Source organism: Limulus polyphemus, unplaced genomic scaffold, assembly GCF_000517525.1.
Source record: "Limulus polyphemus unplaced genomic scaffold, Limulus_polyphemus-2.1.2 Scaffold74, whole genome shotgun sequence".
NCBI lineage: Eukaryota > Metazoa > Arthropoda > Merostomata > Xiphosura > Limulidae > Limulus > Limulus polyphemus.
The window spans coordinates 458,981-478,932 of NW_013665684.1; the positions used below are offsets into that span (position 1 = coordinate 458,981).

At 34.3% G+C, this 19,952-nt stretch overlaps 1 protein-coding gene across 2 annotated transcripts in view; it reads left to right on the forward strand.

The window, feature by feature from the left end:
• LOC106466519 (protein sickie-like) overlaps positions 1 to 19,952 on the forward strand; it is a 104,416-nt gene that overhangs the window by 37,756 nt on the left and 46,708 nt on the right. For both annotated transcript variants that reach the window (XM_022394996.1, XM_022395004.1), the window contains exons 6-9: positions 4,644 to 4,685; positions 14,205 to 15,651; positions 15,900 to 16,154; positions 19,007 to 19,148. In XM_022394996.1, the coding sequence (XP_022250704.1) occupies positions 4,644 to 4,685; positions 14,205 to 15,651; positions 15,900 to 16,154; positions 19,007 to 19,148 (1,886 nt within the window). The remainder of the gene's footprint in view (positions 1 to 4,643; positions 4,686 to 14,204; positions 15,652 to 15,899; positions 16,155 to 19,006; positions 19,149 to 19,952) is intronic.

The following is a 19,952-nucleotide window of genomic DNA, read 5'->3' on the forward strand; positions in this document are numbered from 1 at the left end:
AGCTTTGCGCGAAATTCAAAACAAACAAACAAGCTTTCTTTGTGTCATAATATTCTAGGCAGCTTTTACGCCCAACGATCGTATTTTCGAAAAGACTACTAGAGTAATAATATATGCACATATCGCTTTATCTTGTTTGTTTTTGTTGTTGTTTTTTGCTATAATGTCGTGAGTTCAAATTCAAGAAAATAACTAGAAATTAAGTACGTTTAGTGAAGCTTGGATTTCATTTGTAAAGTTATTTAATAAATAAAATTGTCATACACTCCCAAGCTCAAATCTATGGTGAATTTCATATTAATTGAGCTTTGTTGTATGAATATTTGTTCGAACATAATTTTTATATTTGCCTTTGCCCCCCAGTGGCACAGCGGTATGTCCGCGGACTTTCAACGCTAGAAACCGGGTTTCGATACCCGTGGTGGGCAGAGCGCAAATAGCCCATTGTGTAAACTTTGTGCTTAATTCCAAACAAACAAACAAATATTTGCCTTTAGCCTACTGTACCAAAATTCAAACTGTCGACTCTTGGGTAGAACTCAATTTTCTCTTTAAGCGTAGAATAAACATATAAATCCTGTTTTAGATAACATTTCTCTACACAGGTGATAAAATCCTTCCAGCCAGTTCAGTTAGGTTGATCTAAAATTTACTCAAATAAGTGAAGAACCACGAACTTTCTTGACTTCGAAGTGTATACTACTTGATTTTGTTATAAACATATATTGCTCATTCTTGTATACGACCTATCTACACCTATCTATATGCACGCTACAATAGCCTTTGGTGAATTATATTATAATCGTGTTTCGCGAGTGCTTGGAAACAGTAAAACTTACAGCTGTCTTCAGCTTGATTTGTTTATTGTAGAGCAAAGCCACATTGGGCTATCTGCTGTGTCCACCGCGGGGAATCGAACCCAGGTTCTTAGCGTTCTAAGTTCGTATACAAACCTACTCGATATTAACTACTGTATTTTTAATAGGAATTTTAAATTGAATTTATTTTGAGTGTTGTCCGTACCATTAATAACACATTATAAAACCCATTCGCTTGAATATGAATACTTTTTCTTTACAGACGTCTTAATAAATAACTCAATAAGAATCTGAACTCTGTTTTTTGTTTTTTTTTAGTTTTTTGAAAGTGGTGTCAGTTGCTGAGTAATACTAGACGTCGGTCCCAGTTCCACACCTAAAAATCGGTCTTTCGGTCCTGGTCAATCTCTTTTCTTTTGCTACGGAGCTATTTCTTTTTAAAGATTTTGTATAGTTGATTATGAAAAATATTATTTATTTTCTCTTTTAGAAGAACATGAAAAATACCCAAACTCCAATTTTAATTTTATTGAACACGTAATGCATACCTCGGGACCCAAAGTCCATGTTTAATTATATTTAACTCGTAATGCATACCTCGGGACCCAAACTCCGTGTTTAATTATATTTAACACGTAATGCATACCTCGGGGTGGTAAATTTCCTGATATATTGTCCATTTCTGCCCAACGTTAACTACGGAATTGGAACACTGAAATAGGGCATTTAGTACTAAAATAGAACAGCGAAAAATATTTTCAAAGGTGTTCTTATTTTTTTGGGGGGGGGGGCATAAATATTCGAAATTTTATGATTGTTTGAAAATTGTAATTTCGGCTACATTTCCCAGCAAAGTACACCCTTTTCCAGGCCGTTTTATTCTTTATTTTATTTTCTTCTTTTGCTTTTTCCTTCTTTCTTTCATGCAAATAATTGACAATTCTTTTACGATTTTGTTGTTTTTTTATGATAAATATTTATCTTGACCTTCGAACAAGTACAGAATGATCTTGCTTTTTATTTTTCCTCCCATCAGGGAACTCTTCGATGGGGTTTGCCTCTTTTATCATTTCATATCTTTCCAGGACCACTGCTTAGCATGCCTTTGGGGCAGTGTTTTCATTTGCATCAAGAATGCCATTGATAATATTTGAAAGCACATCTGGAAAACGTATGCGAGTTGAAAGTTGACCATTTTCAGCTCGTTTTTCTATTGCAATGAAGGCGCTAATTGCCGAACGAATCTCGCTCTCATATGGTAGATCCAATGCAGAGGAGTATTTCATTTTCAACTTCTCAAGCATGCAACCAGGATCCACTTTGTTTTTATCACTTACATTTGTTTCACATAATCTATATAACGATGAATATACTTCTTTTCATAAGTCTTCCTCGAACAGACCTTATTGCCCAACCTTCCTGAAAAGATTCGTAGCGTTTTTCAGGTTCAAGAACAAAATTACGACCTAAATTACCAATATCGATACGTTGAATAAATTCAACAGATCCCTCATCCAGTAGAATTTCAGTAGGTTCAGGAAGACCTCGGATTTAGCTCCGTTACATTATGAGAGAATCAATGCAAAAAAAAAATGGTTAAGCCAAATGTCTTTTTTTTTCCGGCTTAAATAGCCTCGTGGGACAGAAAAAAAATTATAAGAAAGACCGGAACTGACTTGATACTCAAAATTGGTCTCAGTTCAGTTTTTATATTTAGTACACATTTGTTACACTGATACATTTGGTGATTTAATTATATATATATATTTGTGAATATTTAGATCTTTTAAATTGATGTGAGATTACGAATATGGAAGAAGGCAAACTCGCCCTACTATACATTTGTTACATGTATTTTCTTCTCGTTACGTATACACGTCAACGTATATAAATCAAAGTTGTGCACTCTATAATCCTGATAATTAATTGCCTAATTGTTTTACTTCGTTGTTGGGTGTTTATGAAAGTAGCAAGTGCATAAAAATTGACGGAAAGTTTGCTGATATTCTAAATTTTTAGTGCATGTATTGACGTTTACATTATTCATATCACAACTCTGAAAAGTTGTTGATCTTACCTCCTTTCACAATGGAATGTAATCAAGATTATTTTGGTCTACATATTTTTTATTTCAGTATATCTAAAACTCGGTTTATCTGTCCCTGTTCGAAAGAGTTTTAGATTTGTATTCTGTTGTTTTCTTTAAAACATACTATTCTACCTCATCAACTGTAAAAAAAAAATAATGCTCATAAAGAAATAAGTATAAATCAAAAGAAAATAGAGAGAAACCGGAACCGAAAGACCGACTTTTAGTATTACCTGTCAGTTGCACCGAACCCAAATAACTGTTTCTAGCAATCTTCTGTTCATCTTAAAAGCTCGTGTTGGCACTTTTTCCTAAACTTAATAAAATACCAATAACTTATCAATTAATGTTCTTCGAGACCTATTAAGTTAATACAAGCATATCAGTCTTTTGATTTTATCGATTTCCAGTTGATGTGTTTAGTAATAAAAACTTTTGTTGACACAGAAACACCAGTTCGCCATACTCTCACAAAAAAAAACGGATATCTTCGTTATTTTTAAATAAAATCTGTATAAACACAATTCTACTTCTATCCTTAGACTTATCTTTAACTAATGATATAACTTGCCATCCACAAACTTGAAAAACTAACCATCTCCTTTGTATAGTATCGCATGGATAGAAATAAGAGAGAATACTCAATAGCCGCGGCACTTGAAATTCTTTTAGGCAGGATTAGAGTAGATTAATCTATGAGACCTTTTTTAGCCGCGGCATAGCAGCTCATAGTATTGCTCCGAGTTTTCTTTGAGCTCGTAGCTCCGTCATCTCTTGACCGGTTTATGATCTAATTACAGTTTCGAAATTCAAACCAAACAAACAGTTACTGCTACCATACTTATTGTCATAAATGAAAAGAAACAAGGGAAAACAAGAGGAAATCTTCAAAAGCCGCGGTACTTGAAGTTCTTTTAGGCAGGATTAGAATAAATTAATCTACGAGACTCTTTTTTCCCTTTTTATTAGTTATGTTCTTGTGCGTGGGGCGCGCGTATACCCGATTCGATTTTATTACTCATTAGGATCTCTACCAGCCTACCCACAAATTTAAATTATTTTTGGCAGGATTAGAGTAAACTGATCTATGAGACTTGGGCGTGGTTAAATACACCAATCGAAAGGGTTGGACCTCCTGAGTCCATAGTCTAATTCTTATACAGTCACTGCTACCGGCCCGACATGGCCAGGTGGTTAGGGCGCTTGACTCGCAATCTGAGGGTCACGAGTTCGGTTCGAATCCCCGTCCCGCCAAATATGCTTGCCCTTTCATCCGTGGGGGCGTTATAATGTGATGTTCAGTCGTTGGTAAAAGAATAGTTCAAGAGTTGGCGGTAGGTGGTGATGACTAGCTGCCTTCCTTCTAGTCTTTCACTACTAAATTAGGAACGGGTAGCACAGATACCCCTCGTGTAGCTTTGCGCCTGAAATTTTCTTACTTTTTTTTTATGTGTTACCATGGTAGTAAAGAAGACCCAGCATTTTTAGGTATAATCAATATTTCACAAAATTAGAATGATATATGAAAAATGAAAAACTATTGTTTGTAATAGATTTGTTATAATGGTTTAATCGAACATTTACAGCTGTTTTCAATCATTAGTTTCTCGAAATCCTTTTCATCGTTTTTGGATATTGTAACAAAGCAGTGGTACCTCTACAAAGTGTGTTGTAAATTTAAAAAGATTATTTGTTTCCTCCGATCTGATGTTATTTTTTCCCTCCTTTGCACGTAGGAAGAATAAGTCAGGCCAACAACGCCTATTGAACAAATTTCGGTAAGTCCTCCAAAATTTATGCAGTTGTATTTACGTTTGTTTTCTAGCATGTTATGTCTATTAATCGATAATAGTGTACTATGAATGACTATCTTATACCCTGTGTCTTTTATTTCTGTTTCACTCTTTTTTTTTTTCATTTAATGCAATTACTAAATTTCTTATCCTCGCTATTACCTAGCACCTTCTAATTAGTTCTTAATGAGCGTAACTTATTTTCACAAGCTCTTTTCTTCCTTTTAGTAATTTCTCTTTTTCTATTTTTTTATCTTTCTCTATCAACTTACTCCACAAAATAATCATGCTAAACAGTTAATTTCCGAGATTATGAAATTTAGTCTTAAGGTAAATAATTTAAATTAAAGATTTACAAATGATAAAGTTATTATATATATAATAATTAATTTTAAACATAAATTTGTTAATGATTCGCAAATTTTTAAAACTTTTCATGATTCTGTAATACAAAATATTTTTCCTTTAAAATATTTAAAACCTATTATCAGATTTAATTCATAAATTTCAATAGGATCTGTTATATATATATAATTATAAAGATTTTTTAAACCATTTAATATAAATAATGTGCAGAATTTAAAAAGGGATTGCTAGTCAAATTATTTTCATAAAATATTATTTTTTGTTTGTTTGAAGTTAAACAAGGTTTCTAGCGTTGTAACTCTGCTAGATATTATTACTGGAAATTTGGATATAATAAAAGACAATTCTTTACGAAAAATCATGGGAAAAGGTGTTAAATACAGAATAGCTAAAAGATTTTAAACCTATAACGAAAAGCATAGGTGATTCTAATCTGAAACTTAGTGCTAATAATATCAAAATCATATTCAGTTTTTGCGTAATAGTTTGCGTATAATAATTATATTCATTTTCATAAGCATATTTATGAACAAATTGTAGGTACACCGATGGGTTCTAATCATTCAAGCTGTGTTGCTAATTTATATCTTTATTATTACGAAAATAAATTTATGAATAATTTTCCAAATCCGAAATTGGTTTACATATTACAATACCTAAGAAGTTGTGAATGTATAATACTTGAATGGTATTGTTGGTACATTGCTGTTTGGAGAGGGAAATCCAAAACTTGAAATGTGAAATCATATATTTTATCATAAATATTAATATTACTATAATTATTTATTATCTTAAAATCTAAAGAAATGTGTTCTAGATCTGTTTGTTTGTTTTGAATTTCGCGCAAAGCTACACGAGGGCTATCTGCGCTAGCCGTCCCTAATTTAGCAGTGTAAGACTAGAGGGAAGGCAGCTAGTCATCACCACCCACCGCCAACTCTTGGGCTACTCTTTTACCTTCGAATAGTGGGATTGACCGTCACATTATAACGCCCCCACGGCTGAAAGGGCGAGCATGTTTGGTCTAGATCTGTAGAACTGTATGATAAATGTACCAATATAATTACTTATTACTGGATTATGAATACTAATTAAACCATCAATATATTTATATGGTAAAGGCAGCAATGTAAAGTTCTTAATATCTAATATTAATATGTTAGTGTATAAACATATTTTTAGTGGCTTTGATGAGAAAACGTTAATTAAATATTTTAATTTTTTATAATAAATATAAAAGTATTTATATGAATTTTAAAATAGTGATTTAAACAAATGAAAAAAATATATCTAAAATTTATTGTATGGGGAAATAATTCGAATTACTTGGATATGTTACGTTTTATATCGGTGGATTAATGTAGTCGTATATAAGACCTTCTACTGGGTGGATTTCTTTAGAACTTCGTGGCTTGGTGGTTAGGTTTTTTCTTTCTCTAGGCTTATAATGCACACAATTCTTCTTATTATTTTAAAGAAGGCCCGGCATGGCCAAGTGGTTAGAGTGCCTGACTCGCAATCTGTGAGTCGTGGGTTCGAATCCCCGTCCCACCAAACGTGCTAACTTTTTCAGCAGTGGGGGGGGGGGGTGTTATAACGTGACGGTCAATCCCGTTATTCGTTGGTAAAAGGGTAGCCCAAGAGTTGGTGGTGGGTGATGACGACTAGCTGCCTTTCTCTTAGTCTTTCACTGCTAAATTAGGGACAGCTAACGCGGATACCCTTCGTGTATCTTTGCGCGAAATTCAAAACTTTAGAACCATTTAAGATCCAGATAGTAAGATTGAAGCACTACATATTGGTGGCTGGAATGTTAACTTCCCCCATTGATGTCTTGTATTCTACAATTTCTTTCTTGTGATCGTTTTTATTTTATTTTATTTATTTATGTTGTGTGAGCAATCACCTTCCCAAATCTGGTTGCAGACAGTAAAAGATGGTAAAGATGTGGGATGTTGTGGGTTAGAGCACTCACATTTGCTCCTTTTTTCCTTCTAAGCATGTGAGGCCGGCGAAGTTGAGCTTAAACACCCAACGCAATTTGGGTATTACTTCCGCCGGTACCTCAAAAAACCAGGGCACGTTACATAATGACCCATCTTATGATTGGTTCCTCGGTGTTGGGTGTTTGTTTTGTGACTGCGTTTTTATTTTTATTTTTTTTTTTTTTGTTGTTGTTTGTTTGGTTCTCTCCATAAAATTACATTTAATTATATATATATATTACTTAAACTTAAAATTGTTTTTAAAGCATACTGTATTAATGTACTTAAATAGCACTAAAACTGTTTTGTATTATTATATCTGTTTTGTAATATTCGTTTCTTTCTTTGAAATTTCAATGTTGAGACATATTTTTTTTTATTTTGACAATATTTTTTGCACTGGTTTCAATCTTTCATATGACTCAATATTCGAGATTCTCACCAGCTTGTTTGATTTGCCTATTACTTCCCGAACAAATGTTACTGACAATCTTTCATATGACTCAATATTCGAGATTCTCATCAGCTTGTTTGATTTGTCTATTACTTCCCAAAAAACGTTGCTGACATTTTTTCATATGACTCAATATTCAAGATTCTCACCAGCTTGTTTGATTTGCCTATTACTTCCCGAACAAACGTTACTGACATTGATTACCACATGATCGGTGACATGGATATCGAAAACTCAAATATTTTATTATACCAAGGTCGTGTTAGGTTTCTACTCCAGCTAAGACTTAAAAAGAGAATATGAAGTCATATCTAACACTATTTTCATACAGGATTGTGGCATATATGGCAGTAGTGTGAATACAGTTTGAGAAGCACTAATGGCACATATTATGAGAATCGCATCTTACAAATCCCTATTCTGCCATATTCCGGTGCAATTAGCTCTGACTTCAACCTACTAAACGCAAACACTTTCCCCATCTGACTAAACTGGTTCGAAACTTTCGTTAAAGAATACGGTTATTCAACAAATGTAGTTGCCTGCTCACTCACCGAACTTCAGTCCCATCGAGAATTATGTCGAGTGGCTGCACAACCTAAAAATACTTTGGAAGCAACACTTCTATTCAAAAGAGCTGTCCAAGATACCTCAGTACCGTTTCAACATAATGCTTTTAGTCATGTAAAAACGGTACCAAGTTCCGATGAAACGTGATGGCCAAACTCCATGTGTAACTATAACAACTACGGATGAAAGTAGAGAAGAATCCAGTAGTATGTCATCTACGATGTATCTGTCATATCCAATGCCGACGAGACCTTTACCCTAATACAAGAATTCATCAAGCCAGTTAGGATAGGTACGATATTTAAGAATTGCATCAATAAAGATATAATCAAACCCTCACGTACAGTCCTAGTGAAAGCCGTGTTCTTGTTGAGAGGAAAGTACTTTTATTTAAAATTGTGTTCTATTATAAAGACATGGTTGTTGCACATACCACAGTTATTTTTCTAAATGTCTGGATACTGAATACCCAAAGTGTGAATTTTTGTTTGTGGTGCTATTCAATAGATGACGCAGGAGTTTTAGTTGCATACATAGATAATGACATATACGCTACGTCCATTATAGTAAGTTAAACAGCATTTTGACCACTACCATGTCTGTCGAAGAAACTGAAGTTCTTAAAAAACGGTGCCACTTTTAATATATAAAAACATTACAGTTTATATCAGTAAAATTTATGAAAAGTTTGAGCTCTGTAAATTGAATCATTTTGATGCAATGGGTTGCTTATGAATAAAGAACACAATCCGAACACCTTTCCCATGCAGTACTTCCCACAAAAAATCCTTTTGAAGAAAATGTTCACTTTTTCTAAATTTATTTTCAATGAGATATGAATACTACAATTAGTAGCTACTAGCATAAACAGTTGCACGTAGGGCGGTGTTTCTGCTAGTATCATCAATTGCATGAAATGTCATAAACTACACATGTAAAGATGTAAAGCCATTTCTACCAAATGTTAATATACGAGCATAGGCTGAATGACGAGTCACTTGCATTTCAGAAAAATGAACTCGGAGAGCAACTGAGATTATTTAATAACTCTGATTTTGTCCTGTCAAGTCCAACTACCTTTCAGTTGTTTTGTGAAATGAAATTCAAGAAAATATTTCTTGAAGTTTTTATTGCTTATTCGAGCATACTTTAAAGGAAAGTCCAAATATAGAGACACGTGCATTACACAAGTCTTCCAGACTGATTCACGAATTAGTTCAACAAGCCTTGAGTATATTCTAAGTAAACAAGCAACTAATGAGCTCACTTTAAAAGTTCTGTTCCTATCAATTACACGTTTCAAAGCGTGAAATAAATCGAATGAATGAGAAGTTGTAGTCACGTGGCCTTCCCTCTTGTCTGTTTTAGTTTCAAGGGAATAGCTGCAGAAAACGTTCGGGACCTTAGTGTGAGAATGTATATTTTGAACTTCTTCATGTAGCATTATACTTAATTCCACTGCAGCACTCGAATTCATAGAATAGAACATTTTATGCCCAGTCTTTCTGCATAATATTTACGCAGCTGCTTTTACAAGTACATGTGGCTAGCGTAAATCAACTGTCATTTATCAACAGTGGAAACCACATTAAACATAAAGTGGTGACAGTATTTTAGGTTTAAAGCTAAAGATCAGAAAATGGCAGTAAAAATATTCGAGATTTTGTAGTTTTTCGCATTTAAAAATCCTGCACAAATGCTTTCTTCTGAATCTTCCTCCCTACCGTTTACTAGTATTTCATAACTATTTATAATACTTCTGCTTTAAAGGTGATTACCATACGACAAGTGTATATATTAATGTACAAATATATCAGCAAGAGGGAAATCACTGAGAATGCTAAACTGCTCAATTTCAATAGTAAAAAATACGATTAACCTTTCTTGAGCAAATATTAATTCATCGCCGGCTTGTTAGGCCTGTCGTGACTCCCCGGGACTGCTAATTAGTGCCATCACAATATCTATAACTTCCAACAAAATGAATTAAATGTCAAGGTATATATATATATATACCAAAACAGTTCTATCTTAGTCTCCACCTTTTTAACTCGCACGTGGTATAGTCCAAAATTACAATCGATAGTACTTATACGCTGCACGTGAGGGACAGGTTGCTGTGATATTTCTTACTGGTTGGTTGCGGTATCGGGCCGTTTATCGTGATGGTTAGCATGTACTATAAGTTTATATGGGAGTTGTGAAGATTTATTTAACAACAAGTTTCGAAGTTTTTAGGTGAATCTATGCTACGATGAATCGTGAAAAATACTGCAGCTACTATACTTGGTATAACAGGTAAATAGAATGTGTAACGTAATTAATTTCATGAGGGAGATAATATGCATTATGTAAAATGTTTCGTACTATATAACATTTAACTCTGTAAGTGTTTTGCAAAACTTTAAAAAATTAATTATAATGCGAATTATAATACCAAATCCATCTTATAAACATATTTGCGTTTTTGTATGATATACATTTTCATAGAGTCTCTGAGATGAAGTGGTGACTAGTGTTGGGAATAGTTATTTTTGGATTTGTTAATTTGAGAGTTCTTAGCTAGATAAGGTTTGTTTGAGATTTGAGGAATATTTCTAGTGTTGGAAAGAGTTATGTTTTGATTTGTTAATTTGGGAGTTCCTAGCTAGGTAAGGTTTGTATGAGATTTGAGGAATATTTCTAGTGTTGAAAAGAGTTATGTTTTGATTTGTTAATTGGGGAGTTCCTAACTACGTAAGGTTTATATGAGATTTGGAGATATTACTAGTGTTGAAAGAGTTAACTTTCATTTTGCGAGAGTTCCTAGCCTATGAGGCTTGGCATGGCTAACAGGCACGCAAATCTGTGGTCGCGAGTTCAAATTTCTTCACCCTTTCAGCCTAGGAGGCGTTATAATTTCACGATCAATCCCACCATTCGTTAGTAAAAGAGTGGCCCAAGAGTTGGCGGCGGTTGATGTTGACTAGCTAAATTTCCTCTAGTCTATTCCTTCAAAATTAGGGACGCTAGCGCAACTAGTCCCAGAATAACTTTGCGCGAAACTCAACAAAGAAACCTAGCCTGTGTAAGGTTTTTCTGTGGAATGGGGGAAATTACTGATCTTGGAAAGAGTTACGATTGGATTTATTAATTAGAGAGAGTACCTGGTCTAACTGAAAATTGTCTATTGGAAAGGAAATTACCGAGTTGGAAAGACCAAATTCGTTCTATAAGTATAATGCATTTTATGCGTGTAATGTTGAATTCTTGGAGTAGTAACATTTATTTGCGGTTTTTTTGTATGATATAAGCTCTGTTTCTGTTACTGTATGATGGGAAAGCGCTTATGATTAGAACATAAGTAAAATTTGTTCTTGTGCCTGTATGGTGACAAAATTCTTGATATAGGTAAAATTTGTTCCTGTGCCTGTATGGTGACAAAATTCTTGATATAGGTAAAATTTGTTCCTGTGCCTGTATGGTGACAAAATTCTTAATGTAAGTAAACTTTGTTCCTGTGCCTGTATGGTGACAAAATTCTCGATAAAGGTAAAATTTGTTCCTGTGCCTGTATGGTGACAAAATTCTTAATGTAAGTAAACTTTGTTTCTGTGTCTGTTGGTGACAAAATTATTGATATAGGTAAACTTTGTTCCTGTGTCTGTATAGTGACAAAATTCTTAATGTAAGTAAACTTTGTTCCTGTGCCTGTATGGTGACAAAATTCTCGATATAGGTAAAATTTGTTCCTGTGCATGTATGGTGACCAAATTCTTGATCTCGAAAAGGTTTCTTGGTATTTGTCATAGAAAGGTTCTATGTATGCATTTTATATTTGTTTCTGTGCTTATGTAGCGAAGAAGTTCTAAACATTGCTTAGGATTCTCTGTTGGTGTAGTATGCAAATGTTGTTGGTGTAGATATTCTGTTTCTGTGTATGAGAAACTTCTGGGCGTTGATAAGGTTTTTCTATTAGTGTGGCTATGTGTCATGGAAGGAGTCTAGGTATATTTAATCTTTGTTTCTTTGACGGTATAGTGAGGAAGATTTTGATGTTGGTTAGGTTTCTCATTTGTCGTGATATGGAAAGACTCTGGTTTGTGTACGATATTGGAAGATTTTAGGTGTAGGTTAAGTTCATTATTGTGTTTGTATGATATGAAAAAGTTCATGTTGATGGAATCTATTTCTGATTGTGTATTATGGTGTTGGTTAAGTTCATTACTGTGTTTGTATGATATGAAAAGTTCATATTGATGGGATCTATTTCTGATTCTGTATTTTGGTGTAGGTTAAGTTCATCACTGTGTTTGTGTGATATGAAAAATGTCATGTTGATGGGATCTATTTCTGGTTCTGTAAAATCAAAGTTTGTGATCTAGACATAGATTGTGTGTGTGTGTTTGAAATCTCGTAGTTGTTGATGAAGGTATAGATTTTTTGATAAACGGCGGGAATATTTTAATTTCTCTATAGGTAAGTTTTGTTTCTTTGTAAGATTAAAAGTATTCTAGCCTGGATTGTATTTCCTTGTTTGTGTTTGAAATTGAGAGATTTTTATGTAGATTGGGTTTTTCATTATATTTTTGAAAAGTAGAACTCTTATTAAAATTATAAAGTTGTTTGAACTCTATAAAATACTTAAATATTTCAAGTCCTTTGACCTCACTGGTAAAATACAGTTTTATACTGCCCATTTCATTCTTTAAATTTCGTTATCACGTTATTTTATTTTATTTTTTTCATTTTTATAATTTGCTTTTACTTGGATCAGTGTTTGGTCTTCATGAAACTTTACTTTTGATAACTATCATTCTGTTGGATTATTTTCATCTGACTCTGTTAGTTTTTCTCGGTCATTTTCAGTGTTTGAAGTGGGACAGTTTGACATATAGGCGCCCCCCCCCCAGTGGAACAGCGGTATGTCTGCGGACTTACAACGCTAGAAACCGGATTTCGATACCCGTGGTGGGCAGAACACAGATAGCCCATTGTGTATCTTTGTGCTTAATTTCAAACAAACAAACAGACATACAGACAAGGGAGAAAAGGAATTGTATTGCAGCAAAACACCACATTCACAACCTTTTCGTTTCGCATGTAAACAAGTTAGGCTTTAGTGTCTCTGCAACTATTGCGCGAGTATGTTTCACCTCAAGTCAAACACTAAGTAACCCCCCCCCCCTCAAATTCATGTATACCGGCACCTTTTCCAGACCACTTCAAACACTGGTCGTTCTTTAGGTCTATGTACCAATTAGCTTCATTACTAACTCTATGTGGAAGATTTACAGCTTTCTCTGTCATTCTGCAAGTTTTCATTATAAACTTCTCACTTATTGGTCCCTATGAAAGGACTACAGTTTTCCCTGTCATCCCGTATGTTTATTTCCCAAATTTTCCATTGATTATTCTGTTTGGAAGGTGTACAGTTTTTTTTCTAGCATTCTGGGGGTTTTAATTATAAATTTTCTTTATTAATTGTTGTTTATGGAGAGACTATAGTTTTCTTCTCATCTTGTGGTTCAGTTTTCCCCAGTAATGGTTCTGTACTGAAGTTTAGCAAATTTATTATGTTATTCTGTACATCTTATTTATCAATTTTCTTCATCAGTGAATCTGTGTGGAAGGATACATTTCAGATCTGTCATTATGTAGGTTTATTTTCAACTTTGAAGAAAATATATACACATTTTATGATTAGATCGGTAGTTTAGCATTTATACGTGAAAAAACAGACATATAAGTAAAAATCACGCGTGTCTGCGTAAAAAGTGATAGATTATAATGATCACATGATAAACCCACTTTTGGTAGACGGTTAGTGGAGACGTATTATATATTTAGACAACTAGCCCAACGAACTTCTTGCTGTTATCAGTTTTAATCATTTCCATCAAAAAATATACCACACTCGCAAAGCCCCTCTCTCTTCTCCCAGCTATTCCTGAGTAGATATTGAGATCTTGACAATTTGAAACAAAGTAATTAAATTATATTTACCGTTTCAGAATCCCATAGTTTACTGTTAGTTTATCTGTGGTTACTGAAATTTTGAATGACTAGTTTTAATCAAAACGCAGCCTATTTTAACTAAAAACATGTAGTCAATTTGTTCCAGTATTATATTATGTTTTTATTCTACAGTCTAGACGACAGCAGTTCTGTCAGTAGTGGTCTTAGCGATACTATTGCGGACGTAAGCACCGACGACAACTTGACAGGATCATCAGTAAGCCCAGCATCAACTTATTATGGAAGTTTGAAGCGAGAGCAACGAGGCGTAGCCACCAAATACTCCCTCACTTCTGGTGAAAATACTAGGCGAGGCTGGGAAGAGCATCATATTGGCGTTACCACCTCAGGAAAATATACTAATGGCCATTCTATAAACGTAGCAAAAACGGATAGCTCAATGCAGACCGACTCAAGTGCCTTCCACCAAATGTCATCCATTAAGTGGAAGAAATACCTTCAGCAACATCAAGAGCAACAAGTACGAACTGGAAAGAGTAAATCTGAATCAGGACAACGCAGAGAATATATTAACACCAGCTCTGTCTTTTCTACATCAAACATCATGGAAAACAAAAACAGCGCTTCAAACGTTGTGCTAAATAAATACGAATCATATGAATGCCAGAAACCCAAGAACAAAGCCATAATGCGCAAAACTGAAGACGGAAAATACCGAGAAGGTGACATCGTGATCGAGAAAGAGATAGAAAATGGAAGAAGTTCGTGCTCAAAGTATGCAAAAATTACCTCTACATTAGTTAATCAGTTAGTTCAACCACCACAGGAACAAAGAAGAGCTCAAGGATCTCGAACAGTTAGCGTGGCGGGAATCGGTACGAACAATGAGAAGAGGCCATCCAGTACTTCAACTGCTTCGTCCAGTGGTAGCAACAGAACAGGAGGTTCCAAAGCACAAAGTAATTCAAAAAAAGAAAAGTCACACGACACTAGATACAACGATTCTCGTCATTTAGAACCTCCTGACAGGACCCGCATTCAATCATCAAGTCTGCCTAGGAATATCTCCATTACGCCCTCTAACGGTAAAAACAGCTTTGAACGACGAGGAAAAATTAAAGAGTCTGCAAATATCCAGACCAAATGCAATGATGCATATATTTTCAATGGTACATCAGCTCATTCAGATAGTGAATACAGTTCTTTAGGTCGCAGAAAAACATTAAAACAAAATTCTTTGATGTCATCGAATGTTACTGGATTTCGGGAACTCGCCTACGGAACTTGTTCTGCTCCCAACGATCCGTCTAATCCCATCTCAGACTATGTAATTCTACCTGGTTTGACAGGAACTTCCAAAGACTGCTCGATTAACAGACCTCGACTTTCCATTCCAATAAGACCAAGCGATGGAAACATGGGTAACTATGCCAATATCGGCTCACATCCGGTTGTCAGTAACTCTGTTACGCCATCCTATTCTTGGTTACGATACAGTGGTAGTTCTGGTGTCTCGGTGATATCTGGATCAGGAACACGTAGTAATAGTGGAGGTGGGCTTACTGAGGCAGATAGTATGGAATCTTTATCATCAACCTCTTCCGGTGTACATGCTCAGGTAATATACTGTATAGGTTGTGTTGCGCAGATTCTTATGTTTAATTATCATATCATTACACTACATTATAATTACTCTGATTTTATTAGAAGTAATGTATATTACAACCGTAAAATACTTCCATTTTGTGTTATCTTTCTTTTCGAAAATAATAACTTAAAATCATGTAGCTTTTAGGTACTAAAAAAAACGTTTTTAGCGATTATTTGAAAATTTTCTGTTTCATATGTGATTCTTATAATACATAGATTCAACATGCCCGTGCTAACAGTCTAACACACGCTCGCCTGATTCTCCACCAGAAAGAGCTTTCTGGATCTTCGCATCTATCCCGTTCCAACTCCATTAGGTCAACCACATCAGAGAAACTATATCCTTCTATGTTGCAAAGGTCAGATGAAGTGGACAGTAGCTTTACGGGAAGTACACCAATGGCTAGGCACACGGCCATTAGTAACACCAATGGTCAACCTATCACACTGAACACAAAATCAAATGTTCAGGTATATTGGACAATTTATGAAGATAATGAAGCTTCCTTAAGCCTTTTGTCATAAATGTGTCCTAAATTATAATAATCACAAATAAACTCAAGTTAGGATGTTATGACGAACCTTGATAATTTTGCGATGTATTTTAAATTTGGTGGTTTAATGTTAGGTTTTACATTTATATCACAGAAGAAGGAAATATCATAGCTAGTCCTATATAGTTTATATATTTTGTTTGTAATTGGCAGCAGTTTTCACGGGTTATTATTTATAATACAAGTAGATCATTATTTCATGACAAATAACGGTGTAAGTACATTTATAACAATCTATAGGAAATAATACAAGGCACTATATTATGACTTATCCCCCTGTTATCCAGTTTAATCGTAACAAGTAACTCGATTCAATGTCGTATGTACCGTGTGGCCAAAGAGCGTGGATAGAAATGAATATGATGGAAAAACTGCGTCCGAGTTCATCCCAAAACGACCCAATAACATTTAAATCTGGTGGTTTTAGTAGTCTAGGAAAATTACTGAGTAGCTGTTATGTTCTTTGAAACGATTTTGATCAATACGAACAATACTGATCGTTTCAGTTTTTCAAAACATTGAATATCATTGTTGAAATGCCATTTTAGTGTGATGGACTTGATCAACAACAACGTTCAGGTAAACCTTTATAGCACCACGTGTATCTTGTGTTGTTGTTACCACACAAGTAGGTTCAAGTGCTGCATACAGTTTTCTCTACACTTTTACTGTATTGTCAGTATTGAAAACGTAGCTTTTAAAACGATTCGCACATTTCCATTTATGTATTGTAAATGGATTATGCTCTAAGCAGCAAGCAATGAAAACATGTTTTGTTTTTGTTTTTTTGCATTTGAGATAAACAGTATTCAAAGTGTTTGTCGACTGCCACGTAACGTTTGTTGTACTACCTTTCACGTGTAAAGCTGAAAATACTTTAATATTGATAATTTCCTATGAAAGTAAGCCACTGGGACACAGCTTGTTCTACTTAATAAATATTTTAATCACACATTTCTTCCACAAATCATATGTAACTGACAGCAGCAGTTTCCGTAATAGAAGTATCAGTTTTTATATGTGTGGATAAACAGCAACACAGTCCACTTGTTTTAAAATATGATATCAAAACACGTTAAACGTATGTAAAGATGTTCGTTATACTATTGGTTATCACAGTTATCCAGAGCTTTAAATAATTCTATTTTTTTCGTGAAAGTCCACACAGTTGGGTTCAATTACTTTAGAACACCCTTTGACAAAACAAATTATTCTCCTCTATCTCTTTTATTACAATACAAGGCTGTGATACTTACTTTAAAATCACCACAAAAAGTGTGGGTTACCGCAGTTGTATCCAGAGCTTTAAGTAACTGTCTCCTTTCCATCAAAATCCACACAGGCTGGTTGAGTTATTTTAGAACACCCTTTGACAAGACAAATTATTTTCCTCTATTTCCGTTATTACAATACAAGCTGTGAAACTCACTTTAGAAATCGCCACTATACGCTCTTTATGGCTAAACTCACAATCATGTAGTCTAACTTCAATTTTACTTTTACTAATTTTACTTCAGTATCTGGAAATATCTAGTCCTCTAGTAATAACAATATTACACAGAAATTTCAAGTAAGATGACTCAACAATATTACAAAAGCCTGGTACAACAATTAAACTATATACACAACTTACGAAACGTACAGTTACGTAACGAAACTTGTTAGAACTATCGCTTTTAAAATAATTAACTTTTAATACTCTTGTTATAAAAACTAAAAAATCATTCAATATGAAATCACTAGATAAAGTAAATAATAACTCTTAAACTGAACAGTCTTGTATATCCAACAGGAAGACACTTTCCCTTTCCATTGCCACACTTGACGTATTCTGGTGACATATGACTTTGAACAGCTTGTAACGAAAACGGTCTTTATTATTAATATTTTGATTGATGAGCACCCATTATTATGCCCCTTTTAAAGTCTTTCATGTCTTTGTTCTCGTCCATTCCCTATCAAACTAACCGTTATATGACTGTATTTCTACACTTAGAAACTGGAGTGGTCGTCCCATGTGTGCAGGGGTAAGGATTCTATTAAATGAACAATCAATGGATATTTTCTAACCGAAGTTATGTGCAAAACAAGTTCAAATTAAAGTGTGTAAAAAGCACACATTCTTAATATGCTAAAAATGATGCACCTTTTCACCGAAACTATATACTTAATTTTGTAAAACAAAATTATGAACAAATTTTTTAAAATGTTTGAAATATTACCACTTAACAATACAGTATTCACAACATTTTGAAGGAATAAACTTCACCTGTTATTTGGATTATTTATAGATTCGTTTTGATTCTGGTTCCATTTGTAATTCATAAATGTTTCGGCAATTTTGTAAAAGCATAATTGGTTTGCTATATCTTCATTGTCTCTTAACCCTCCTACCCCCTATTTCCACCCTCCGAGTACAGTATATACACACACACACACACACACATAGTTGTCAGTTATTTTAACAAAACTTAAAAGTTCAGTTTTATCGCTTGCTGTATGTACAACGTTAGTATTAGCATAAGGAAAACCACTGTTGGAGTAATACTGTAGACATAATTGTTGGCAATCAAGACAAGAATAATGAGGAATAATTTGGCTATGAAATTATGAAAACCAAAATTAACATAAATTTTGAATGTTAAATATAAATTAAAAGGTACACATAATTTTTTAAGTAAAAAATCACTTGTTGCCTCGAGTTTATTTTAGGACATTATCGCAGACTTAGAATACGGAATTCATATGTTCTTGAATTTATATTACTAGGGGTCGATGCGTCACTTGTTTCCTGTTTCTTCTGTTACCTCACTGCCTCAAACGTCTACTACATCGGTGGCGACATCCAACGCTAGAATCTCTCATTATATGGGAGGTTTGTTGTCAAAAGAGAACAACAGAGACGATGAAAGCAAGTTTTTTTTCGTACTAAATGAAATGTTACTTGTTTATTGTAAGAATGTTTTTGGAAAATCTATGCATATTGTGAACAATATGCTAGGTTGTCTTCGTATGTGTATATATATATATATATATAATTTGAAAACTCTTTCTTCAAAACTGAGGCCTGGCATGGCCAGGTGGTTAGGGAGCTCGACTCGCAATCTGCGGGTCGCGGGTTCGAATCCTCGTCCCACCAAACATGCTCGCCTTTTAAGCCGTGGGGGCGTTATAGTGTGACGATCAATCCCACTATTCGTTGGTAAAAGAGTAGCCCAAGAGTTGGCGGTGGGTGGTGATAATTAGCTGCCTTCCCTCTAGTCTTACACTGCTAAATTAGGGACGGCTAGCGCAGATAGCCCTCGTGTAGCTTTGCGCGAAATTCAAAAACAAACAAAATTAGGGTTGACTAGCGCGAGTTAGTTTTGCTCTAAAACACAACAAACCACAAAAACTCAAGTTATATGCGCTTTCTTTTTAGGCCTTACTCTATAAATAATTATATCACATTTATATACAAACAAAGGTAGCAGGACATGTAGTTAGTGTTTTACTGTTTCACGTGTTTTCAACATTATAAACTAAAGATATTATTGTATTTTCCATTAGAACTTTTAAAAATCTTCAACGTGGGGGAAAATATTAACCTTAGAACAAATGCTTTCTTTCTTATTATCCCCGGAAACCTTGAGGATTTATAAGGCTAAAATTCGGGGTTAGATATAGAATTATCCTTTTAAATCACTTATACACAAATATTTGTTATACGAACACT